The sequence below is a fragment of the Asterias rubens genome, chromosome 22, assembly GCF_902459465.1.
Source record: "Asterias rubens chromosome 22, eAstRub1.3, whole genome shotgun sequence".
Classification (NCBI taxonomy): Eukaryota; Metazoa; Echinodermata; class Asteroidea; order Forcipulatida; family Asteriidae; genus Asterias; species Asterias rubens.
In genome coordinates, this window is record NC_047083.1 from 10,328,224 (window position 1) to 10,354,378 (window position 26,155).

At 38.1% G+C, this 26,155-nt stretch overlaps 2 protein-coding genes across 3 annotated transcripts; one reads left to right on the forward strand and one right to left on the reverse strand.

Annotated features, from left to right (window-relative positions):
* Window positions 1-1,263: 1,263 nt before the first annotated feature.
* Window positions 1,264-5,653, reverse strand: LOC117305083. Of its 2 annotated transcripts, none has more exons than XM_033789814.1 (4): window positions 5,496-5,653; window positions 4,267-4,322; window positions 3,634-3,785; window positions 1,264-2,337 (listed from the first exon to the last, which is right to left on the reverse strand). In XM_033789814.1, the coding sequence occupies exons 2-4, from the start codon at window positions 4,319-4,321 to the stop codon at window positions 2,101-2,103; spliced, it is 444 nt and encodes a 147-aa protein (XP_033645705.1). In that variant the 5' UTR covers window position 4,322; window positions 5,496-5,653; the 3' UTR covers window positions 1,264-2,100. The 2 variants fall into 2 exon arrangements, with proteins under 2 accessions (XP_033645705.1, XP_033645704.1); XM_033789813.1 differs by having other exon boundaries at window positions 4,267-4,326; window positions 5,496-5,652.
* A 2,485-nt stretch (window positions 5,654-8,138) lies between these two features.
* LOC117305084 lies at window positions 8,139-18,239 on the forward strand. The gene is made up of 4 exons (XM_033789815.1): window positions 8,139-8,266; window positions 15,358-15,435; window positions 16,561-16,712; window positions 17,588-18,239. The coding sequence occupies exons 2-4, from the start codon at window positions 15,396-15,398 to the stop codon at window positions 17,798-17,800; spliced, it is 405 nt and encodes a 134-aa protein (XP_033645706.1). The 5' UTR covers window positions 8,139-8,266; window positions 15,358-15,395; the 3' UTR covers window positions 17,801-18,239.
* The last annotated feature ends 7,916 nt before the right edge of the window (window positions 18,240-26,155 follow it).

Sequence of the window (26,155 nt, forward strand, 5' to 3'; positions counted from 1 at the left end):
TTTGTTTAAAAAGCCATAATCAAGCGGGCCTTGAAATTTGCTCTTTGGGGCACAGCAATTTCCCTCTTGGAAGGGGCACATGTAAGGGGCACTTCTAGGAGCTTTGAAAAGGGCACCACATCAATTGATGTAGGTGCTGTGGTTATTTTTAAGGCCTGTCAGGTATGAAAATGTCATACATCTTAAGATTTGGCTCAAAGTTTCAGAGTTTTTTGTCAGCAGTGACTTTGGCCCCATTATGATTTCTTGAAAACCATTTGCATCTAGTATGCCCAAGAGGTGTGGCTTTTTTTATTTTGTAGACACAATGTACATAATAATAACAGTAGGATTATGGTTCAAAATTAACAGTAAATTATTGCGTAAATTGTCTGTTAGGTTTACTCTAGGTAAGCTGTTGTGTGTGGCTGCATGTAGTAGAACTTAGATTATGTGAACATGGATTGAGTGAAAACCAACAATGTTAAAACTCATTTAATGAGACACAGTACAGAATTTCCTCTCTTTGAGTTTTTAATCTTAGTCTAATTTTTTTTTTTAAATCCCACCTTCATGACCTGACCATCCAATGCGGGTCCAGTCCCCTCCTTTGTTGGACACGCCCTCCCATCTCGGACCACACCCTTTTTGAGACCCATCTTTGCATCTCCATTATTGAATTGGTTTCCTATCTATTGGACACGCCCTCCCATCTCAGACCACACCCTTTTTGAGACCCATCTTTGCATCTCCATTATTGAATTGGTTTCCTATCTGTTGGACACACCCTCCCATCTCAGACCACACCCTTTTTGAGACCCATCTTTGCATCTCCATTCTTGAATTGGTTTCCTATCTGTTGGACACGCCCTCCCATCTCGGACCACACCCTTTTTGAGACCCATCTTTGCATCTCCATTCTTGACTTGAGTTAACCTGGAGTTCAAAGTATTGGTCTTTAAATGTTTTAAAGCCCCACATTCAAAACCAGACCACCCCATGTGAGGCCCAACCCCGCCCTTTGTTGGACACGCCCTCCCACCCCAGACCACACCCTTTGGGGCCCAATCCTTGCACCCCATGCTTGCCCTAGGTCTGCCCCTAAGCATATGATTGACCCTTCCCCTCATCTATTCCCAAATCTTCACAGAGCCCTCTCAGGTTTTGGGTGTTTTTCCATGAAGGGGGGGGGGGGGGGTTAACCAAATTATTTGTTGATAAATTAACGTTGAATCGCTTTAGGGGTAATTCAAACCTAAGAAAAACACACATACGGTGACCATATTAATTTCTCATTCATATAACTTTTTTTATTTTGATCAGTGGTGCAATCTTTTTGGTATACACCTTATTAATATAATCAAAATGGTGAAGTTAGTCATTGAACACTACATTTTTATCTCATAAATCACCACTAAAAAACTTGTACAGCGTGAAAATTTTTATCAAAAATACAAAATAATACAATTCTAAACAATTTCATACTAAACAAGCCAGGTAGAAAATGGTATTAGTTTTGTTTTCGCTTAAGAAAAAAATGTGTTCATTTGCTCTTTACTTTAACTTTTTATAAATAGAAAGTAAAAAATATAACAATTTGGATTCAATTTGAACTTTGGATTTTAGAGCAAACAAAACCTGCTGAACTTGACTAAGAATGTTCAGCCACCTAAATGCACACATTGGGTTGATATTAGACTTAACTTAGTCTCCACATCCACAGCCTTGTATTTTTATTTTACCAAGTAAACTTTGTCAAATGAACCATTGCAGCACTTCAAAACACTCAAGAACTTTGGGAAAATACAGAGGGGCCCATAACACTACAAATTGGATTAAAAATAATGGTACAATTTTTATTTCTACATTTACTGCTACCGCTAATGAAGTATCCGAACCCTTTTTAGAGAAGTTTGAAACATTAGTTAATGGTTAAAGTTACTTTTATACATGAGTTGTCTTCACGACTGACGGTAAAAAAACAGTGTAATAAAAATATATTGCACAATATAATTTGCATGTTATGATCGATTCAATATTAAGCCAAAACTATGAAGCATCATTAAACAACCACTTATAGATGGTTGTATTCAGTCTAAAAATAGAAGACTAATAAATACATCACTTCATGAATAATGCATACAAAATAGCCATCATATTAAGATACATCATAGGTGTATTGATGTTTCCATAATTACAGAATTGATCGTTGCAACAAGTTTGTGTCATGGTCTGAGGTGGGTCGGAGTTTGGAATTGGTTGATCAACGTAGTCCTCGCACAGACCTTGACCAACGTCTGACATGTCTGAATAGCACCCTCGTTTGATTTGAAACACTCCGCCCTGAGTAATACGTTTCTGTAGGAAAGCGGGGGAAAGTGTTGTTTAAGACCAGTATTCTCTCCCAACATAATAATGCACAATAAAAAAAACTGAAAATTTGGGCTGAATTGGTCATCGATGTTGCAAGAGAATAATGAAAGAAAAAACACCCTTGTTGCATTACTTTGTGAGCTCTTAGATGCATGGCTTCAGCTGAAGTCTTTTATTATTTGATTGAGAAATTACCTCTTTCTCGGAAACTACATTACTTCAGAGGGAGCCTCCATTTCTCAGAATGTTTGATACTATCAAAAGCTCTCCATTACTCGTTATAAAGTAAGTTGGATGCTACAATCATTTTGAGTAATTACCAATAGTGCCCAGTGCCTTTAAGGGGTATTCCATTGTGATGATATCATATCTTTATAAAGAACTGAACCAATTGGTATATACAGCATTGTGACAAGAACAGCTTTCCTTGCTCTAGAGGGAAAGACAACTTGGACAAAGGTTACCTCATTAACTCTTTCAAAGTCTGCTTTTGGGTGGGGGTAGCTTGAACCTAAAATGTCTGCAGCTTTTATTTTATTTTTTTTAATTCTGTCTCAAAAAACAGTCTTTAAGTCTTTCTTATAAAAATGTATCTAGCTGAGTTGTGCTCCCTTAGTACATCTTTGAGTGATTAAGCCCTCTATTGACAACGTGTTTATTATAAGTTGTACTATTTATGGCCCTTTTGAGTATCTTAAATTGAACCTAAAATGTCCAGCATTTAATTTTTTTAATTCTGTCTTAGAAAAAGTTTTTCTTAACAATAAAAATGTATACTAGCTGATTCATGCTGCCTTGGTACATGCTTGAGTGATTAAGCCCTCTTGTAATAACGTGTTTATCATGAGTTGTACTTTTGATGACACTTTTAGTATCCTACATGTAAATAGATCGTAGCAAGATAATGGCATACATCAAATAGATTGACGTAAGATAATGCCACTTTCTCTGAATAAAATAGATCATAGGTTGCTTCTAGGAGCCTTCGGCACTTTTATTATCCTTAACATTATTATTCAAGTGTGTCTTTGCTGAATACAACAAAATTGCAAACTGTTAAGAGGAATGTAAGATGTAAAAAACAAAAAAGAACTCTGAGAGCATGAAAACATGCGAGCTCGAAAACTGATGCCCAATATTAACTTTAGGCTCAAATCTATGGTTTTTAAAACTTTACTCTGCAATCTGGAGCGTTTTTATATGGTTTTATTTTTATTCTTCAATGAATTTAATCTTTAAAAAATAAGGATTCACATCCCTGTCTTATGAATTTAAGCTTACCACGCATGAACTGTCGCATGTGATATTAGCGACGCTGTTTGACGTTCCCTGTAAGACGTCATTACAATTATCCCCAGTTGATGCGCTTCCAATTTTGCGATATGTACAAGCATAACACGATATAGTTGCCATGGCGTCGGAACCCTGTGCATCTGTGATTGGTCAATATGAGATAAAGGGATTAGACATCGTCGTCAGGCCTGGAATTTCATCTTCAAGCATGTTGAAAGGGCAAGGCCATTTTCATTTTGCAAAGGGCACTTCCATTGGAAAATCTTAAAGTCAATTGCATTTAGGCCCACAATTGTCACACTTTATAGCATTCTTCCTTACCACCCAGGCTTCAGATGGATGATACCCATGATACCTACATCCCTATAAGTTATAGGGGTAGCCCTCCTTCAGCCCAAGGAGTAGGTGACAATGTACCTTGGAGGCAGTTGATTTGGGTTGATTGTAGCCCTCACCATGAAGTGGCCGTAATTAAATAAAAGCAGGGGGTCCTCGGTCCAAAGATTGTCGTCAAGCCTGAGACTGAGGAGGACCCTGGTTGCATTTTGTTGTTTGAACAAGGTTTTATAAATTATATAGAACTCCCAAAGCAGTGTAGAGGCTACTGTTAACAATACTTACTTGATGAACAAATCCACGTGACCAGCAAAAGTGACGTCAATACTGATGGAATCATTCTGTCTGGTAATAAATCACAAAGGTTAGGAAGTTAGATAATTATTCTACGCTGCCAATTTTCTACACCTTCCTTTAAGAAGTTAGATATTATCCTACGCTGTAAAGATATTAGATGGCGAAACAAAACAATGCCAAGAAAAGGTTGCAACATCACCTTAAGACTAAAACAAGGAATCAGTTACAAACAATTTACACAAGAGTATCAACAGTTTCTTTTTTTAATAATCCAGAAGAAGAACAAAAATTAAGGAAAATTTGTTGACTGATTAAATTCAGCACCTCTTATTTTGGTCAACAAAAGCTGATGTTACTTCCAGGGCCTTTCTGGCAGGCAAGCTACTGCACTGATCGTATGGGGACATTTTGCATTATTGTGTCATTAAATTCCCACATAAATTCAAGTGATATAATTAAATTTATGGCGCAGTAACACCAACGAATAATAATATGTCCAATTATTTTGTCTTCCATTGTTTAAACTGTCTGTGTACAACCAGATGGTCTACTCTATGCCATGTTGGTCAATATGCCTCTCTTAATATTTATGCATGACGTCATAATTCTTACCCAAAATGAGGCTATGGGCGCACGTCCCCCATCACTTGCAGTGACTGCGCCCATCGCCTCGTTTTAAGTTAGCATTGTGACGTACCTCATGCATAAATATTAAGAGAGGCGTATAGTTTGTAAACATGTGATGTCACACACCGGTCATTTTGCTGGTGGAGCCTGACCCTTCAAAAAGGTATGGCCACTGTCTCCCATTCCCGATCCAGAATTCTTCTAACTACGGTCGACTATGTACTACCTACCATGGTACTACAACTACAAGTACTACTAGCTACAAATGCAACTACTACAAGTTCCAAGTAGTACAATATTGACATATCTGATTATCATGTATGATGTTGCCAATTGGATCAAAACCAAGGAAGCCTATGGTTGGTATGGAGTAAAGGCCTCACTGAGTCACACGTTCATTCCCCAAAGCCAACTTCCGAGCCAACTTCCAAGATCCTGCCAGCAGGGTCTTCGAACTTTTGGCGTAGGGCCCACAATCTTCACTACCTCAATTTAATTTACTCGTGCAAGCTTTAACTTTTAAGAGCTGTAGTCTTAGGGACAAAGTGTAACTGTAAACGCCTATTTTTGTAAGCTGTCATCTTTCTCACCTGTTTTGAAGTATCCGTAAACTCAAGCAATCAGTGAGCTTTCTGTGGTTTGTTTGTCTACTGGCTGTCAGATTTAGTCCTGAGGTTTATCCTTGGGGTGTTGTTTGGGTGCGTCTTTTTAATGTATATTTTGGGTTTTATGTTTTTGTTTAATGCGCGTGCCCCCTCTATCGGCCCAACACGGTCAATCATTCGGTCCCAAAATCATGAAGCGCCGTACTGGCAAAAACAATGTTATATAACAGCAGATCTTTGCCATGGTAATACTATAGAGGCCCTAGGGGAATTTCTCGCTTAACTGCCCTTCCAGTCCTGTAATTATATTATTGTATAGGTTCTATTGACTAGATGTAAGGTTGTTAGGTTCCTCATCGATGGACGTCAAATTGAGTAATTGCATTTAAAGGGAATATACAGCCATTCAAATTGATTGGAAATCAGGTTTTACCGCCCGTAATTTTTAGAAAAACATCAATCAATGGCATTGGAACACATTCAAATTGACGTAATTCCCATAACCACTCAATTAAAAGAAGTTTCCTTCGGCAACTAATGCAATGTATACAATTTTGTTTCATCATTGCACCCGTGATATCGTTTCATTCAGATTCGTTTGACTAATACACTGGGACCGTTCTTATTGCATTTCTACGTTATACAATAATCATTGATATGCAATCAAAAGGAATCATCAAAATAAAAAAGTGCAATATTAATTGTGTTTTCGTTCATTGCCATTCAATTTGTGTTCGTCTGAAGTAAACACAAGTTTGGCTCAATCCCCTAGAAGCTGCCAAGAGTTATATTACTTGGCACTTGTCGGTTGCTTTTTGCATTGATGATTTAGAGGCGTTTCCGCGTTATTTAATTTCACTTACTTCCTGCAATGTGTTGTTGCTATAATGCTGTTCCTCTTGCGCTGTTACCCGAAAGTTAAGCCAATATTTGAACCCGTCTTTAGAGTACTTTGTTTTCTTATTCTTTTTACAAATTTATTCAACGTCCTGTGGAACTCCCTGCTTGGGGCATGTTTCCCTCTGGTCCTAAATTCTAGACTTTTTTTGAGGCAGTGGAGTGGACACTATTGGTAGTTTCTCAAAATAATTATTAGCATAAAACCTTATGAGTAATGGGGAGAGGTAATAATATTATCATTATGAGAAACGGCTCCCTCTGAAGTAACGTAGTTTTCGAGAAAGAAGTAATAATTGTCCACGAATTTGATTTGAATTTAAATCTCACAAATTTGTGTGCTTTCAGATAGGAATAAAAGACTTTGAGAAGTTATCTCGTCTCAAAATCTATGCTACTTCAGAGGGAGCCGTTTCCCACAATGTGTTATACTATTCAACAGCTCTGCAATGCTCATTACCAAGTCAGTTTTTAAGTTAATACTTTAAACAGGAGCAATTGTAAGCAACGTCAGATAGACTCTGATTAGCAGAAACACATGTCTAGATTTTCCACTACCCCATAGTGTCCAGTAACATCCAACCTTAATTTATGCAATGGGGAGCCAACTGTGAGATGCATCACCAATTACATGTATAACACAAATGGACGCAAATCAGCCATCAATATGCATACCTACACGTCACCCAAGCCGAGGGCACATAATTGAGATAGTGCAATCTTAGAGCAATATAGCAGCCTTTATCTTGTTAGATAAGAAACCCGTGCACCGCAAGGTGTACGTATTAATTAAGCGGCTTTCTCACTAGAGTAATTTAGCAAAGGGTCCTTTGCTAAATCATTGTAGGACAATTGTAAAAATTTTAACCTCGTTTGAAAGGACGAACATTTTTTTACTGTCAAGTTCTTAAGTAAGATAATACATTTTCTTTTTACTGTTTTTTATTACTTCTTAAGTTTTTCTCTATACTCTGCGGTAGAAGTTTGTCTTTTGTGTATAATTCTGGGTCATTGCCCTTTGTATGTCTTTGGGGTCTGGTTTTGAATGTGCATTTGTTTTTTAATTTGCGTTGCATGTTCATGTCTATTAACTACCTGTTGTACATTAGAGACGGTATTTGAAACATAGAGTGGAGTTTTAATCAATATTAATGCAATAAAATAAACCATGAATAACATTTTTAAAAGCTCGAACTTGTAAGCTTAGTGTAACAAGAAGAATCAGTGCATGATGCTTGTATACCATTCAAAGAACATGATCATATCTTTACATAGCATTGCGGGGGGAGCAACAAATGGAAAAATAGACAAATCGAAACAATGACAATCAATTTAGCAAATTAATGAGTTTCCGAATTGCACCAGGCACAGACTTTCTCGGTGCAATTTGAACCCTTCGCTATTATGAGGTCACGACGCTAGGCTTTGTGTATTATCCTCATTTTAACCTTGACATAGTTATATTATTGCACAACATGCCGAAACATATCCAGACCTACTTTACTACGCATCAGTTAAAATCTAAACTCCTTTAGACTTTCTCGGTACTTTATAGATGTTTGTTTTTCTAAAACGAATAAAAACATTAGCTTTGTTGGGTTGTTTTTCTGTGTATTCCCAACGCGTGAGAATTGCTTTTCAAATTTCACCGATCCCAGCAGTCATTGACTGGGACTATTTTTATAAGAGCAAGGTCAGTGAAAAGGGTTTGCCGAATAACGACCACTCCGCGAGTTATGCCACTCCCTTAGATTAAGCGCCGGGCGATCTCCACTTAAACTGCAGGCCAAAGCATAAAGGCACCCTACTCAGTTATCATCACATCGTCAACGCCAGTGTTCACTACATTCAACTGAAAAGTAAGTTTATCTTAGCTTTTTGTACTTTCGAAAGAAGGGTTATTTTTCTTTTGTCTCTGAAGAATGTGTAATTGCGGTCTGCACAATACTCCTAGCGCCCTGTCCAACCTCTGAGCTCCATTGAAGAAGACGTTGTGTTGCCCCTATGCATAATAAGTGTATCGCTTGTGCCCGGGGTCAAGACTCGACGACAGACTCTGCCAAATCGTTGACCAGTCTTCTCACTTGGGGTATCTCGCATAATTAACAAATCTGTGGAAATTTTGACCCATTTCTATGACTGAATTGTGAAAGAAGAAAAATACTATTATCGTTCTATTGTTTACCATGTTTACACACACTTTTGAGTGTTTAGATGTAAATAAAAAAAATAATAAAAAAAGCGCAACGGTTTTTAATCTTTTGAGTTACAAATTACCTCTTTCTCAAAAATACGTTACTTCAGAGAGTGAGCTGTTTCTCACAATGTGTTATACTACAGCGCTCCGTTGCTGATGATTTTGAGAAATATTACCAACATTGTCCAACGCTTTCATTAAGACATTCGACAAGATGCGGAGCGCGAACTTCACTTCCAGGTTTTCAGTAGTGGATGACCGAAAATATAAATTTTATTTTTTAATATTTTTGTATTATCCAAGTAGGATTTTGATCACTAGAAGTTATGCAAGTCCTTTGATACGCATTGCACAAGTGACATAATATGGCAGTCGGATTCAGCCCCTCATCCCCCAAAAGCAGTTAAAATGCTTTGTGGATTATTGTCAGCACTGAAGTTTAAGTTCAGTTCCTTCAACGTGAATGTGTTATTAGTGCATAATCCTTTCGTTTAAATGGAGAGCACAACTTTCTTTCGTTTAAATGGAGAGCACAACTTTCTTTCGTTTAAACAGAGAGTACACAACTTTCTTTAGCCCTGACTTGCTCTATGCTTTAGGCATGTACCTGGCTGTAGGTAGAATTGCTTCTAGCCATGCTTAGCCCATAGCCTATAGCCACACAGAGCTTGTGTGTTAGCTCCGTGCATAGAGCAATCATTGGACTCGGAGCATTGCATCTTGAGTCTTGAACTGGGTGCGGTCTTGCGCCGAGTCATAGGCCTACTGCACGTCCACATTTTACTTGTGTCAAAGACATTAGAAAAACAGCGGCAAACAATATTTTGAAGGTAGACTTCCTTTGCCAAACTGAGGTTCATTATACCATTAAACCATTGCGTCTTATAAAGAGTGTTGTAACGAAAGCTCATGCATTTCTGATGTAGTCTTTATCAATATAAACCACATAGGGAAACAGACTGTGTAAATTCCAGATCAATTTTGGGGTTGAACAATTTGTTTAAGTGCTCCTTCCCCATGCAACCATGTTCGCACAAATTTAACAATAGTTTATTGTATTCTTATTCTTATTCTTTAGTTGGCCATTAAACAATTACAAATACAAGCAGACAGTATGTCAAATAGATAATATAAGTACATGTACAAAAGTAGATACAAGAAAACAGTAAGGGCACATGAAATGTGCACAGGAAAGGGCACAGGAAACAACCCTAATGTGATGGCCAGGATCAACAAAAGTATAATGAACATTGGAATTGTAGGTTTTTGAGTATTATTGAAAAAGAAGATAACGATTTTCAGATGAAAGTGTAGTCTTTGTTCGGGTCAAAGTCCCTTTCACATGAGAGCCATTTAGCAAGGGTCCCTTTGTCCTTTCACACGAGGTATATTTTATAAAATTGTACAACAAACTTTAGCAAGGGACTCGTAAAATATACTTTACAAAATTGCTACATTTCAAAACTTTTCTGAAATTAATCGAGGGACCACTGTTATTGATGTCGTGTGAATAGCGCTTTCACACTCTGATCATGGGCAAGGAACATTTCCTTCTAGTGCAATCATGTGCAACGAAGCTTGTGAAGTTGCTTATACTTAAATGCACCTGTTTTTAGACCATACAAACTAGTGAACGGTGTATGTTTAGTTCGTCTTGCTGATTGGGAGTTCCTATACTGTGTGCTTGGTACTCCATGGTACCACTTTTACTTTCAGTTCATTCACACTTTCAAGGTCACACGATGTGTTTCTTGTTCCGGCTTAAAGGCACTGGACACTATTGGTAACTACTCAAAACAATTGTTAGCATAACAATTTACTTGGTAACAAGCAACGGAGAGCTCTGGATAGATGGTATAACACATTGTGAGAAACGGCTCCCTCTGAAATAACGTGGTTTTTGAGAAAGAAGTAATTTCTCACTAAAATAGTTGAATTGAATTCGAGAAATTTTTCACAGGTTTGTTATTTTATGCATATGTTGAGATACACCAAGTAAGAAGACTGGTCTTTGATAAATACCAAAGGTATCCAGTGCCTTTAATGACCATAACACATGTACTTTATTTGTTGCCTGTATCATTTGCAATACAATGCAACGAGATTTCAATGCAGTTGCACATCATTGCGAAATTAAAAAAGAATGATCAATTACTGCACACATGTACTTTTTTTTTCATTTCAAGGGCACAGCGGCTTTTTCTTAATAAAATAAAATAGGCCTATACAATCATCAAGTTTATTTTTTTGTTATGAATGTCCTTGTTTTTCCATACTTTATTATGGATATCGGAAATAATATGTTACAACACGCTGCTGCAACGAGATTTCAATACAATTGCACATCATTGCGAACTTTTTAAGAATCTCCCCCCTCCCCATTATTGCCAAATGTTGTGCAATGAATACACAGCTACTTACCAATTGCCGGGAACAAATAAAGTACATGTGTTATGGTCATTAAAGGCACTGGATACCTTTGGTATTTATTCTACACGGATGGTTGCATCTAATAATAAATTATTTAATATTTGAGAGTTTGTGTTGTGCGGGCTCGAATTGCATTGCCGACAAAAGCGCACCTAATAAAAGCCCCCGCCCGAGAATAGTATACTATGGGTACATTTGTTCCCTTTTCACAATATAGACCCAAAAGGCACGATAGTAAAAACCTAAAGTGATATTACTTTCAAGTTCGTAAACAATGGGCAAATCTTGATAGTTTTGCCAGATTGAATGTGGTGCAGTGGTAGCGATTGCGAAAACTGACTTATATTATTGTCTATAAAAACACGCATTGTGACTGTGTGAAACAGTAATGCAATACCACCGTTTATAAATGTGCGCATGTGTTCCTTTTCACAATAATAAGTAAGGTCACAATAGTAGAATCAAAGGGGTATTACTGTCAAATTCGTAAAAAATGTGCAAGTCTTGATTTTTGCTAGATTTAATGTGGTAGTGATTGTGGGTAAACTCACTGTGTACATTATTTGTACAAACAAGCATGCGTAATGCAATACCAATTCAGTTCGGTCGCCTAACGTCGAAAACACATGCTGTTGTGGAATTTAATACATCTACGTCCAAGGTAAAACCCAGCAGCGAATAGCACGCCTCGATTGGCTCTTGATAATTACCATAAGGCAAGCATGGCTAGACTATAATCCGGGCGTGGCGCACGTTTAAACCTAGTAAACACAGAAGCTGCACAGTGTAGTTCAGATCCCTAGATTATGTACTAATTACAGCCTTAAACATCGATATTTTTGTGATAACTGCTGGGGTGTGAACTCTGGTTGCTATTGCGGTCACTATGAATGATACAATTATGCAATAAAATAGTTGTTAGTTCATCAATGAAAATGCCGCTTATTGAGGGCAGATATTAAGCGATAACATAAGACGCAATTTTGCGAAATTCGCAACCGCTGTTGTTTTGTTTTTGTTTGTTTCTTCGTTTCTCTGTTTCTTCATTTCTACGTTTCTTTGTTTCTTTGTTTCTCTGTTCCTTCGTTCCGTTGTTTCTTCGTGTCTTCGTGTCTTCGTGTCTTCGTGTCTTCGTGTCTTCGTGTCTTCGTGTCTTCGTGTCTTCGTGCCTTTACTCATTTTGGATCAAAGCTATGCGGTAAACAACTGCAAGAATACACATTTTCGCTAGTCCTACATTAGATTAGAATTTCAACTGATAAGCCTAGGGTGCAAGTTTCATGTTTCAATATTCATAATTATTATCTGGCACGCCCTGGCTTTGTTGGAATTAATCGTTTGTTCTGTAATGTATTGGTTTAATCGAGTTGTCTCGCTCTCTAAGTGTATTCTAATTCATCATAATATTCAAGCACATATACAACAATACATAGGGCCCATAGATACAAAATACATTTTAGTATAAAACTACATTTTAGAATAAAAATACTAGTATAAAAATGTTAATATGAAAACAAGAAAATGGACAACAAGCCATGGAATAACAGACAAAACAAAACTAGTGAAAATCAATGAGCTGCCTAGCACCATAACCTAGTAGGAAAAAAGCGAAATAAAATACTTTGCACAGGCCTAGGGGTTTTGTATTGTTTCATATACAAGTTTTTTAATAAAATGTTTCACTGTAAGACTCCTCGGTATACAAAAATTAATAATAATATTGATAACTTTCACTACCAGCACATGTTTGTTTTTTTAGTATTGATTGTTCATAATCATGTCGCTTCATGCATCAGTTGTGACATGGCGTCTTGACGCGTCATGGGAATTTTGAATAAAGCTGTCCACATTAGTGAATTGAACCAGGGAGGAAGAAATTTGTTCCTCCATGGATGAACACAGAGTTTTCCATTGCCAAGGTTGCGTTATAACTCGGTGTATAACCCCCACGCTATGGCCATATACAAATAAAAACATGGTCAACGTCCCTACTCGTTTCCTTTTAGAGACCGTTTTTTTTTTTTAATACCGGAAAATATTTATTATAATTATTTTAACGATCTCAGCAACACAACAACAATATAGCACAGCCATTTTGTCTTAAACATGTTTGTTGTTTTACTTGGCCTTTAGTTTTAGCCTTGAGATTGGAAAGGTTCGACTTTGTACAATAACCTCTCAGCGTCACACAGTCTTCTAGACGCCGACCACGATTTCATTTTCGGCTCAGGCTAGCTTGGCCCCGCGGTTATTTTGACAATATTGCGCGTGCTTTGCCTGCGTGTTCAGGGCTTCAGACGAGAGAACGGAGCCTGAAGCCAAATCCAAAACCGAAGCCGTGGTTTCGAAAAGGGCCTATGACGCGCAAGTAATGCACATGCGCAAATGAAATGACATACGCTTTGTGTTGATTTAATTGATTTATTTTTAGTGCAGTTCAGCACAGCTGTGTTGTGACGCAATTATCCGCGACCTTTGGTTCCAACTGCCACGTTGAAAGTTAAACCTCAATCTCCTCTACTTTTATATAGACGTCTAGGAGCTTTACTATACAATGGTCTAAACTTTCTTCCTTAGCTTGAACCATTAGCTTTGGAACTCGTTCAATTATAACATAAAGGGCATAACTACGCGGTAGTAGAATAAAGGCACCTAGAAGAAAGGCACCTAGATTCACACATGCCGCACGCGAACCAACCTCACCATGCAATGCCTCAAATTCCATCTTTTATATTTGGATGTTAAAGGGTTCGGCCGTCTTTGTTCTGTCTTTGTTCCTTCTTGTCCATTGTTAGTTTGGCTAGGTAACTACTTTCATTGCTAGCAGCTTGTGCATTGAGCCCTTTTTAATACACCCGTCCTTTCGGGAAAATTTTTCCTACCCGGAGTAAAAAATTCCACAATACATCAAAATAATTATCGGCTCAATGCACAATCTTGCTCAGGGAACCATAACCTTACAAGATTTGCTTTTTTATGGGTCCCTCCACAGTCTCATTATTTTATGTCCATTGTTATTATTCATTTAGTTAATCTTATGAAAGAACTATTTATCTTTAAACTTCCATTTTACATTGCCTTTGATTTTATTTTGATTGTGATTTTTATAGGTAGTTATCTTTAACGGCACTGACCACTGTTGGTAATTACTCAACATATGTATTAGCATAAAACCTTACTTGGATAACGAGTCATGGAGAGAGGTTGATAGTATACAACATTGTGAGAAACGGCTGCTTTGAAGTAACGTAGTTTTTAAAAGGATGTAATTTCCCACTAAAATAATTATTTGAGTTAAATTCGAAACTTCAGCTGAGGTCTCGAGTTCAATCAAGCATCTGAAAGCACACAACTTGTTCGACAAGTGTTTTTTTCCTCCATTCTCTCGACCAATTTACCTTTTTATAATGTATGCAACTACCAAGGGTGTCCAGTGTCTTAAAGGCAGTGGACACTATTGGTAATTACTCAAAATAGTTATTAGCATGAATTTGATTTCGAGACCTCAGAAATTGGAATTTAGAATTTGAGGTCTCGAAATCAACCATCTATTAAACGCACACAACTTCGTGTGACAAGGGTGTTTTTTTCTTCCATTATTATCTCGCAACTTCGATGTTCGATTGAGCTCAAATTTTCACAGGTTTGTTATTTTATGCATATGTTGAGATACAGCAACTGTGAAGGCTAGTCTTTGACAATTACCAATAGTGTCCACTGCCTTTAAACATAAATACACTCAGCTGCTTTCCCTGTCTAGCTCTAGAGACATTACGCCTTCATCAGTATTCATAATGGGTCCAATGACCTTGCAACAGGTATCAGCTTTTATTACTCACAATATTTATTCAGGCATTATAAACTAGAGTAAGATATAACAATTAATATGGTTTATTTATTAACTGCACTGGCGGCCAAGCAGGCCGAAAAAGTACATTTTACAAGTAAAAATAGTTCGTTTACAAAAATACATTTATATATGCAATCTTGGTAATGAGCAATGGAGAGCTGTTGATTAAAACATTGTGAGAATCGGCTACCTTTGAAGTAACAAAGAAGCTTAAATTTCAATAGGTTCGTTATTTTGTACAGTTAATTTGGTGCATATGTTGAGATACACTAAGTAAGAAGACTAGTCTTTGACAATTACGAAACGTACCTTTAATGTCCGACTGTGCACCAGTGTTTTAAGAGAGATAGAGTAACTTTTAATTTTGGCGCTCTATAATTATTATTGATTGACATGTACACGTACAAGGGAAAATAAGTTTTTAAATGGCTGGGGTTACTTATATTAATTCACTTTTATTTTTATCTTTGCAGCAATTCTTCCCGTTGAGTAAGAACACCCATCAACCATTATGCAAGCAATCCTCGTAGGAATCTTTTTGGTAGCGGCATGTAAGTAGATTCGGATTACAATCAAATAATTATTTTATCAAAGAATATTTCCAAAAATTAATAATCCACAAAATTATTACATTATTTAAAATAGCATGCTGACTTATATTTGTATTTTTAGAAGAAAAAAACTCCCTTTAGAACATTTTTTGTGAGAGTACGGGCATTTGACATAACGTGTTTAGGGGTGCATTCAAAGGCACCGGACACTATTTGTATAACTTTTCAAAATAATTGTTAGCATAAAAACTTACCTGACAACGAGCAATGGTAGTATAAAACACTGTGAGAAAAGGCTGCCAACGAAATTATGAAAAAGAAGTAATTTCCCAGTAAAATAATATTCAAATTGATTTCGAAACCCCACGCGTGAGGTCTCGAAATCAAGCATACGAAAGCTTACAACTTCGTGCGCCAACGGTGTTTTTCGTTTATAATTCTCTTGCAAATTCGATGACCAGTTTGTGTTTTTTTAGCCCAAATTTGAACAGGTTTGTTTTGTATGCATATTGGTGAATATACTGCTTTGACAATATTACCAAAGGTCAACCCTCTCGACACCGACACACTCATCAAATTGTTGAACTCCCAATAGTTCTGCCAAATGCCAACCACATTATGCCCAACTTACAAGACTCACAAATCATTGAGGCTGGACACTATCACCCTCTCCCAGGAAACTCAGATGTCGATTGAAAAATATTATACTCCCATAGGGCCTACACAAACCCAAACCAGAGCAAGAATCTTAGGAATTTAATTGTACTCCCCTTAAATTTGTTATACCTGCTCGCTCAAGCCTAGTCATGAATATTCATTGTTCAAAACAACCAATCAAAAACCCGTATTGAAGTCACATTACTTCTATGCATATATAAGATGGCTCACCAAGTTTAAGGAATTTTAAGGCGCGGTTTGGCCACTCAACATAAACACTTGTTATCTTACAAGACACAACTTAAAATTATACTTCATGCATTACGGCCATTCACATAATATATTACGTTACTCTTTTAACCATTATTTCTGAAGTAATTTGCCACTTTTATTTCACTCAGTGACAAAATGGTAAGAGTGGTTGTAGATCTGAGTCCATTACAGTGTGACGTCATGTTTATTTTGCAGTCTGCGGTGCCGATGCTACAATGCAATGCTACAATTGCACACTGCTCTCTATGACGTTCAGTGGTCAAGAAATGCAAGTTGGTGAGAAAGGATGTCAGGATCCTTTCAACAATTTGAACATCACACTTGTACCATGTGAGACATCGTGCGTGGTAAGAAAGACAACTCGACCTCTTTTAATAGATGCATTATGACGCTCTCGTTTAGAGTAGCTCTTGTTCGTATTCCGGAGGCCATTTTGTCCTCCATGGATGAACACAGAGTTTTCCAGAGTTTTCCATTGCCAAGGTCGCGTTATAACTCGGTGTATTACCCCCACGCTATGGCCATATACAAATAAAAACATGGTCAACGTCCCTACTCGTTTCCTTTTTAGAGACCGTTTTTTTGTTTTTTTTAATACCGGAAAATATATGTTATATTTTAACGATCTCAGCAACACAACAACAATATAGCACCGCTATTTGTCTTAAAAATGTGTCGGGTAGCCATTTTGAAAAAAAAGAAAAAGAAAAAAAAAGGCCCTCCTCATTCCATTTCCAACAAGGGAGGATGCTAAACATGTTTGTTGTTTTACTTGGCCTTTAGTTTTAGCCTTGAGATTGGAAAGGTTCGACTTTGTACAATAACCTCTCAGCGTCACACAGTCTTCTAGACGCCGACCACGATTTCATTTTCGGCTCAGGCTAGCTTGGCCCCGCGGTTATTTTGACAATATTGCCCTCGACCTCTTTTAATAGATGCATTATGGCGCTCTCGTTTAGAGTAGCTCTTGTTCGTATTCCGGAGGCCATTTTGTCCTCCATGGATGAACAGAGTTTTCCAGAGTTTTCCTTAGTATAGAATTTCCATCCTTAAAGAAATACCTGATTATAGGACATTATAGATGCACATTTTCTATTTCGAATCTGCCACCTCTCAAATAGGAAAATTTTTTACAAGATCATAATTTTTGTATCCTGTATAATTATATTAAAAAAAAAATAACTAAATAATTGAGTTATTTTATTTTTACTTTGTGTATTAGAAATCCATTTCCGAAGGAAGCATGCCCTCTATAAGGCGATGGTGCTACGACGAGCCTTCAATCCCAGAATGCACGCAATTGGAAAATTTTGAAATTATGGGTATAACTGTGAGTCAATATTGCTGCACTGGAGACAAATGTAACAATGCTGGAGCGGTTGGGTTAAGTCTAATCCTTGCAATTACTGCCGCAATTACTGCACTTCTGTTTTAGTGACGTATACTAAAGCGGTCTTTCACAACGTAATTTCCATCTGAAATCAATATGCACAAGTATACATTTCATTCGATAACTAATTAAGTAGAAATGGGGGCTTTTTGAACGCGTGGTGGCGGCAGACTTAATACGTAAATTCCATTGCTCTCGTTAATGTGCGTATGCGCAGAACTACGTTAACAATTTAAATTTACATAGTATGTCTGCTGCCACCTAGCGTTCAAGCTGAGTCTTTTGTGATAATAATTGAATTACAACACAACTCTTCAAAATAAAGCTTTGATGTGAACAGACAGCTATTGGTATACTTCAATCATATCTGTTTAGTGTAATAATTATCAGCAAGTGCGGAGATTTCATTGTTTAAATCGTCTAATTTTATTGACATTATTTGGGAAATGTCAAGTCCATTTGCTTTTCGTTTCTAGAGACTAAGTTAAACTCCTTATCTAGCTCAAAGTTCACAAAGTCCTTACCTCTAGTGGTTTAAGGACTGGAAAGTGTCTTAACAGGCTAGAAATTGGGTGACTTTTAGGACGCTTGGTGGCAGCAGACTTACCACATCAATCCATTGGTTCTCGGTTATGTGCGCATGCTCAGAACTACGTAAACAATTGAAATTTATCTGGTACATCTGCTGCCACCTAGCGTTCAAAAGTCTCTTAATTGAGGTTTATGGTGTCTCTTCAAACTATTGGAGGAAACGTTCAACTAAAACCAAACACTCAAACTGAAGCTTAGCATTTGCCATCCACATAGACCTTTTCGCAAATACCGGGGCGCGCGCGTAAAGCTTGGAATTAGGTGCATTGTGGTCTTGCTGGTATCCAAATTTGATCCATATCTATCCCACAATGCACCTCATTCAACAGTCTGCACTTGCGCATTGGTATTTTCGATAAGGTCTATTGAGTTGTACACCATGACATTGACGTGTATACATTGTCAATTGAAGACAAGATTTCTAGTAAAAGAGATGAATTAAGTAAAAGTTTGGTATTTAAACCGTCCGCTATGCCATAATGGATATTACTCGGCTTTGACTTAAAATAAACTTAACAAAATGTGCAACTCGATATGGAACCTATAGATGTGTCAGTAATTTTAAGACATGATAAAAATGAAAAATGATGCACTGTACTGTACATGTATACAAATTGTTGTTTTTAGCAAGGCATAATATGCCATTTTTTATAGTTCTTGTTTTGTCTTTATGTGTAACACACAGCATTGGTAACACTATGTTTATACTGACTTTTTATTGTAGACTAGCTTGTTTTTTACCCTGTGTAATTGTTGTTGTAGCCATTAACTACAGTCTCAATAAAACAACATTATTTATAAATGTTGATCTCATTCTTCTTGATTTGTTCAAATTATTGATTTTTAAAAACCTGGATTGATGCGATGACGTGAGCCCTGGAAATACACGCAGGCCTCCGATGTAATGGTTTCTGTTCCCCCTGGTCTCGGCCTTGGTGCACCTTCAATTATTTCCCATTGATTTCCCCATAAGAAGTATAAAGTGCCCCATGAAAATGGCCTACCCTTTCAACAAGTTCAAAGATGAAATTCCACGCCATTGATGTGCAAAATATTTGTGAATAAATTTGATATAAAATGAACAACTTTAATCATTGTATAATAATATTGACTGTAATAATATTTCCCAAAACAACACAGGACAGACATAAATTGCCATAATTATTGTCAAATTTAAGTAAAATGTCATTAGAATTTGAAACTACATAGCGTTAAAAGAAATTTGAAACTAAACTTTGCCGCGATATCGCAGCTAGTAGACTGCATGATAATCATACAGTACTTGATACCGTGGGGTCGAACGTGGTTATTCGAGGTTTTTCAACCTCGTTCAAACCTGCTCCGACCCCACGTTATCACTACTCTGTTATCAAGTACGCAGTACCGCCGCCAGTTCATGTATCGATGCAGGTTCGTCCGACACTACGTGGTGAATTCAGGGCGGGCCGGTGTCAGATACAACTGTGTCCGCCATGCAATACTGTCCGCTCCGGACACTTTTGCATAATTATGCAGTCGTGTCCGGGGCTAAGCAAAAACCGTCCGATGGATATCATGACTGTACATGTATGTGCGCGCGTAAGTGTCGTACATGCACTGAACCTACGTATATGCAGCATGATGTTCAATTATTTTATGATAGCAGTGAATACCAAACGGCCGAACATTTCCCATGTCATCCATGACATGCGCTTAGCTTGTAAAAAAAAATGGAGAACGTGTTCCGCCGACCAAGGGCGTTTAATTTACTGCAAGGACGGTTGTGCACGGGGGCGGACACAACTGCATAATGCAAATGTGTCCGGGCAGACGCAATTGCATTATGCAGCAGCGTCCGAGTGGACACGACTGCATATGCAGAACCGTCCGGGGACATTATTGCATATGTAATAATGTCCTCTGGATAGTATTGCATAGAGGACATAAACTGCGCCAATAAAGTATCTAAACACTTACAAATGGTCAGATTTATCGGAACCTGAAATAGTATACAAAACATTAATTGTTTGTTTCTATTCACCGTTAATTTCTGCACATTTTGACACATCTTGTGTTGCGCTACGATGTTGTTTGGTGGATTTATGGACACTTGAGTGGCTTAAGGTCGAATTTCAAAAGTTGCAATAGCCCCTATTCACCCCAATTCCAGAAGAGAACTCACATAAGCATCACACTCGGACAAAATCAAGACAAAAGACACAAACTCGTTTCGTTTATATGACCATGAAATTAATTGCCGTATATTTAACTTTAAAACTGCTGATATCCTGTCCCCCATTCTTGGTGTGTCCTCCATCACACTGTCCTGAACGCCAAGGAGTCTTCTCATACTCTCAATGAGACCTCTGATCTGTCCCTGGTCAATCCCCTGCCATTTACCGATCAGGATGCGTCGCAATCCCTCAAGAGTGGTGTCAGGCTTGATGGACTTGTTCACTTTCTTCTGTTGCAGAAGTCACCCTCGGACGGCCACTCCTTGGCAGGTCGTCCACATTTCCCTGAGCTTGGTAGCGATTCCACCATTTACTGACCGTCTCTGGTGACGTTGTTACCTGATGAGCTGCAGCTTGCATCAACGTACCAGCTTCTATCAAACCAACGATCCGTCCTCTTTCCTGTTTGGTCATTTGAGCCATCTTATCTTGAAACACCTTTCCTTGCTTACCATTGTTGTATGCCTCCCATCTTTGACCCCTTTGCTTGGTTACTGACAACTATTGCTGATGTTCATCGCAAACGATTTATCCAACACGCGACCAAAAAAAATCATTTAAAAAGGCGGGCAAAAGAAACGCTGAGCTTACTCGTCACAATACAACGATTTAGCTTTTGCAACTTTTGAAATGCCTATTAAGCCACTCAAGTACCCGTAAATCCACCAAACAACATCGTAGCGCAACACAAGATGTGTCAAAATGTGCAGAAATTAACGGTGACTCGAAATGAATAAATTTTTTTTGGCATACTATTTCAGGTTCCGATATATCTGACCATTTGTAAGTGTTTAGATACTTTATTGGCGCAGTTTAGTTGCATGCGACACCGGTGCTAGGACAAGGTTAGGTTGTTGCACCCGCCCGCATTCACACCATGCAAAGCTTCAAACACTCAACACCCATGCACCCACAGGGGTCTAGTCATCTGTGGTGTGATGGTGGTATTCGATAACTAAATGTTTAGGTAACTTATCCATCAAGAATTCTAAGAATGCTATGGACGTCTTTGGTTTATAGTTGCTATGGCAACAAACCTGTTATCTTTCACAAGTAAACAGTCAGTGCACCCACGTTCAGAAAGGGCTTCCTTTCATTATCGCAGTTTTGCATAAAATGAGCTTAGAGGGCACATTTTCCAAAAAACATATTGAGTAAATCCAGTCGTGTAAACAATATAAAAACATTAAGAACGAAGGATGCTTTATTGTAATAACAAAAATCATGTAAGAATTTACGTTGTATCAATGGTAGTGCGAAGGGTTTGAGACTTCGACAATGCACTCCGGATGTCTAAAATAAGGAAGGAGAACCATTCTAAAAACAGTACCAAAACATGAACATCGTCAAAACTTTAAACCCGTCGAGTTTAATGAGCAAGACAGACAGACAATCCTCAGCAAGTTTGAACTTTAAGATTTGTTTTCTTATATAAATCCTTCAACTAAAAACCTGCCAAGAATGTTGCTCTGAAAGTTCATGCCAAGCAAGGAAAATTGAAAACAGCAGCTGTGGACAGTTTTATATAGAGCCTATTCATGGTTCTACCATGGAGGAAGGATTTCTATATTACTTCTACCAAACGAGACCCAGCAACTCATGAGGGATAAAGCAACCTGGCACCATCATCACAGCTGCTTCTACTATTCCGTCCAAGGACGAAGGATGATGGTGAATGAACTTCTACCATCTTATGATGGACTCACCCCAAGGGTTCATGAGACACTGCATCATTGGTTTTTCCTCTACCTTAATTAGTATTTCAACGTTATAATTTATAGAGCAAGTTTAAACTTTCGATTTTAGAGAATTTTTCTCCTAATCCACCATGCAAGTTTGAACTTTCGTTACTAAGAACCCTTTCTCATACCTTTTCTATAACTTTCGCTTTTCTTCATCCTATTTCAAAGAATTTTTCTCACAATTGGTCCGCTGTTGTTCTGCTCAATCATCGCATTCCACGCTTGATATGAAACCCGCGGCATTCTAGTGGTCAGACCAACTCAAGGTTGCAGCCGTCGACTTCACCCCCCCCCCCCCCCCCCCCCCCCCCCGGCAACTGCGTGCATACTCTAAATATTTTAAACTGAGTTTTTGCCAGTAGATCTTGCTAACAATTTTGTTTTACTTCACAAATTAATGGCCGACCGTATTTTGTTCGCAAAGTAAAAGGAAAACCACGCAATTTCGAGGCATGTTTTGCGGATCATTATATTCTACTTCATGGACCAACTCGACCGATCCAAGGCAACGTGTCCCTTTAAGTTCCAGTAGTCTACTAGAACTGACCAGGGGGCTCTGAATGCTTTTAGATGCCTGCTTCGTAGACTTGTTGTCCAAGGCTCTTTACGTCTCAATGGTACTTCACTTAGCTATGTAATAATAATAGACACACTGGGCCTACCGAAGGGGGTAACACAAGTTTCGACAGCCGTAATCATATTCGGACACATTCCTACCCATACAACTATGTAACCCTAAACCCTAACCCTTAACCCTATACTGTATAAATCATGAGGGCCAGTGTCGGAACACTGTTCGCCTTTTACTCCGACACCTGTACATGTTTAACCCTATAATGAGTGCGTTCGTTTAGCTTCCTTTGGTCGACCACGTGCTCACTTGGGGTGAGCCCCTGACAAGAGCTAATCGAACGATCACACTCACCCTCTCGTGGTGACGGCATGCACCTCATGTCACCCCAAGTGACCCACTCCATAAGCAGGGCACTAGGGGCTGCCCCGGGTTAGCCCCGGGCTCGTGCTTATTTGCTCAAATGCCCCCCCCCCCCATCCACCCATCCATCTTAAACCATCTTAAAGGCACTGGACTCATCTTAAAGACACTGGACCCAATTGGTAATATTGTAAAAAAAAAAAAAAAAACAGTCTTCTCACTTGGTGTATCCCAACATATTTTACATAAAATAACAAACCTGTGAAAATTTGGACTCAATTGGCGTCGAGAAAACCCCGAGAAAGACACCCTTGTCGCACAAGTTGTGTGCTTTCAGATGCCTTGAGTTCGAGACCTCGATCAGCTGAAGTCTTTCAATTCAAATATTATAGTGGGAAATACCTCTTTCTCAAAAAATACGTTACTTCAGAGAGAGCCGTTTCTCACAATGTTTTATACTATCAACAGCTTCCCATTGCTCGTTACCAAGTAAGCTTGCATGCTTACAATTGTTTTTATTTTTTTCTTGAATGGCTTCATATAATTCATACTGCGAACAAATAAAAGTATAATGCCTCAAGGGAATGAAGCATATGTTTTTTGATCAAAGGTCTATCAGGTGTTTTCAATTACTTTTCAATTATATGCTGGTAAATTGTCATCGTATTATGCGGGGAAAAACAGAAGTCAATAATCATATACGATTATACTAAGGGCCTTGGGCTAGTGCCATATTAACCGCGAATAAATAATAAGCATGCATGTAGTCAGGTCCCCTGACCAAAGATTCCTTGACGTCTCTTGTTTAAAATCTTAAATCCTAAATTCGACAGAGCCTAGTCGGAGATTTTGGGGTCTGGGAACCAGACTAGCATGCATGCAATATTATTATAATGAGACGCGTGCGTGTAAAAGGCAGCACTCGGGCCATTGACCTTGCATTCTATTAATAGAATGGACGATAAAGTGTAGCTTCATTGTTGAATTATGTATAATTACTTTTTATTCATAATGTGCCTTATAAATGCTGTTTATTATTATTATTTATGATTATTCGTGGAGGTATAAACGAGAAAGTGTAGACTCGTGGCTGGAATGTATGAGAAAGTGTAGATTCGTGTATAGCATGTACGAGGAAGGGTAGTTAGGAAAGATAGGAAAAGGATAGGATAGATAGGAAAAGGTGTAGATTCTTGGATATAATGTACAAGAAAGGGTAGATTCGTAGATATAATGTACGAGAAGGTGTAGATTCGTGGATAGAATGTCAGTACGAGAAAGTGTAGATTATCAGCCGGCTCAAGTAGTACTACAAAGCTCAACGGAACACTTTGGCAAAAATTGTGCCGAATACTAGAATGTCTGACATTGTCAGTTTCTGATAATGAATACAATTGATGTAAAAGCATACTCTATAGTATAAAGGACAGCATTGCTCAGGTCAAATTATTGACCTCGGACATTCTTTATAATTAGGGACCGCATTAAATTCACAAGCGTAAATCCGTGGCGCTGGGACATGCTATGACTCAGTGAGGAGGAAGGGGTTAATGGGAGACTTTCTGGGACGATAGAGGGCAGCAGACTTACCGGGTAAATCCATTGTTCTCAGAATTATGCGCATGTTCAGAACTACGTAAACAATGGGAATTTACCCGGTATGTCTGCTGCCGCCTAGCGTTGGAAAGTCTCCTATTGCCGCGCTGTACACTTTCGTTTTCTGCAAAGAAACTTGAACATGCTTGAAATGTAATAACATTATGGCTTCATGCTGGCCCCATGCAGGTTTGTTTACCTTTTGAATTTAAAGTCAGATATGCCATAATCTCATGACAGAGAAGCTACACAAGCCTATTCCACACGGGAGGTATTTTTAGCAAGGGTCCCTTGCTAAGCCGAACATGGTCAAAATGCACCTCGTGTGAAAGGCGTCTCTTGCAAAATCTTGTCAAACATTGCTCGATTTACCCATATTTTACAACCATGCTAAAATTATGCCAGGGACCTCCAGTTAATTACTGTCGTGTGAAACATGCAGCTCCCTCTAAAGTCACGTAATTTGTTGTTGAGCAAGAGGTAATTTCTTACTCAAATAATAAAAGACTTCAGGCCTGAAGCCTTTGTGTAACATTAGTAATCTGAAATCACACTAGTTTGTGCAACAATGGGTGTTTTTTTCTTTCAAAATCGATGACCAATGATTGGGCTCAAACTTTCACAGGTTTGTTTGTATGCATATGTTGGGATACACCAAGTGAGAATACATGGTCTTTGGTGTCCGGTGCCTTTAATGACCCAGCTCCACGATACCCAAGGGCTTTGACTCACCAAGGCCATCATCCATCTTGACACCCATTATTATAATTCTACCCCATCAACGATAATAATATACTAAATATTTCATCATTATAATTCTATTAATCAAAATTATGAAGGCCAACATCATAATTATTTTGCTGACCACTATTTTTTTTTTTTTTTTGTGGTATGTTAGAATTCAGGAAATTTCGGGGACTCCCACCCAAAATGAGACACCCCTCAAATGAGAATAAACACAACCAATCTTATGGGAACCAGAGTTGACCTATGAACTTAAGCCGAACGCTTTTGACTGTGGGGGTCATTTCTCAGCGCAGTAAACTTCATCCGATACCCACTTCACAGCGTAGAGGATCCGCGCTCATAGAGAAAAACCTTCATGATGTTACAGCATAGTGAAAACACTTTCATTGTCAAATTGTGCTTTCGTGTGCTTTCAAGCTGTTTCTGTGGTTAAATTGATGTAATTCTTTTACCAGATTAAGTGTCTTTATACAAGTAGTAATTTAATGGCACAAACAATAGATTAGATCCGAGAGGATAGTTTATAATGACCTTGCCGAGTGGGGATTTTATATATTTATTTTATTTATTTGTTTAT

Excerpts from the sequence above, each read along its gene's own strand:
- LOC117305083 (XM_033789814.1), bottom strand. The coding sequence starts at position 4,321 with ATGATTCCATCAGTATTGACGTCACTTTTGCTGGTCACGTGGATTTGT. Across the intron at positions 3,786-4,266 it reads CACGTGGATTTGTTCATCAA|ATGCACAGGGTTCCGACGCC; the intron begins GTAAGTATTGTT and ends GACCAATCACAG. Across the intron at positions 2,338-3,633 it reads CATGCGACAGTTCATGCGTG|AAACGTATTACTCAGGGCGG; the intron begins GTAAGCTTAAAT and ends GCTTTCCTACAG.
- LOC117305084 (XM_033789815.1), top strand. The coding sequence starts at position 15,396 with ATGCAAGCAATCCTCGTAGGAATCTTTTTGGTAGCGGCAT. Across the intron at positions 15,436-16,560 it reads AATCTTTTTGGTAGCGGCAT|TCTGCGGTGCCGATGCTACA; the intron begins GTAAGTAGATTC and ends TTTATTTTGCAG. Across the intron at positions 16,713-17,587 it reads CATGTGAGACATCGTGCGTG|AAATCCATTTCCGAAGGAAG; the intron begins GTAAGAAAGACA and ends TTTGTGTATTAG.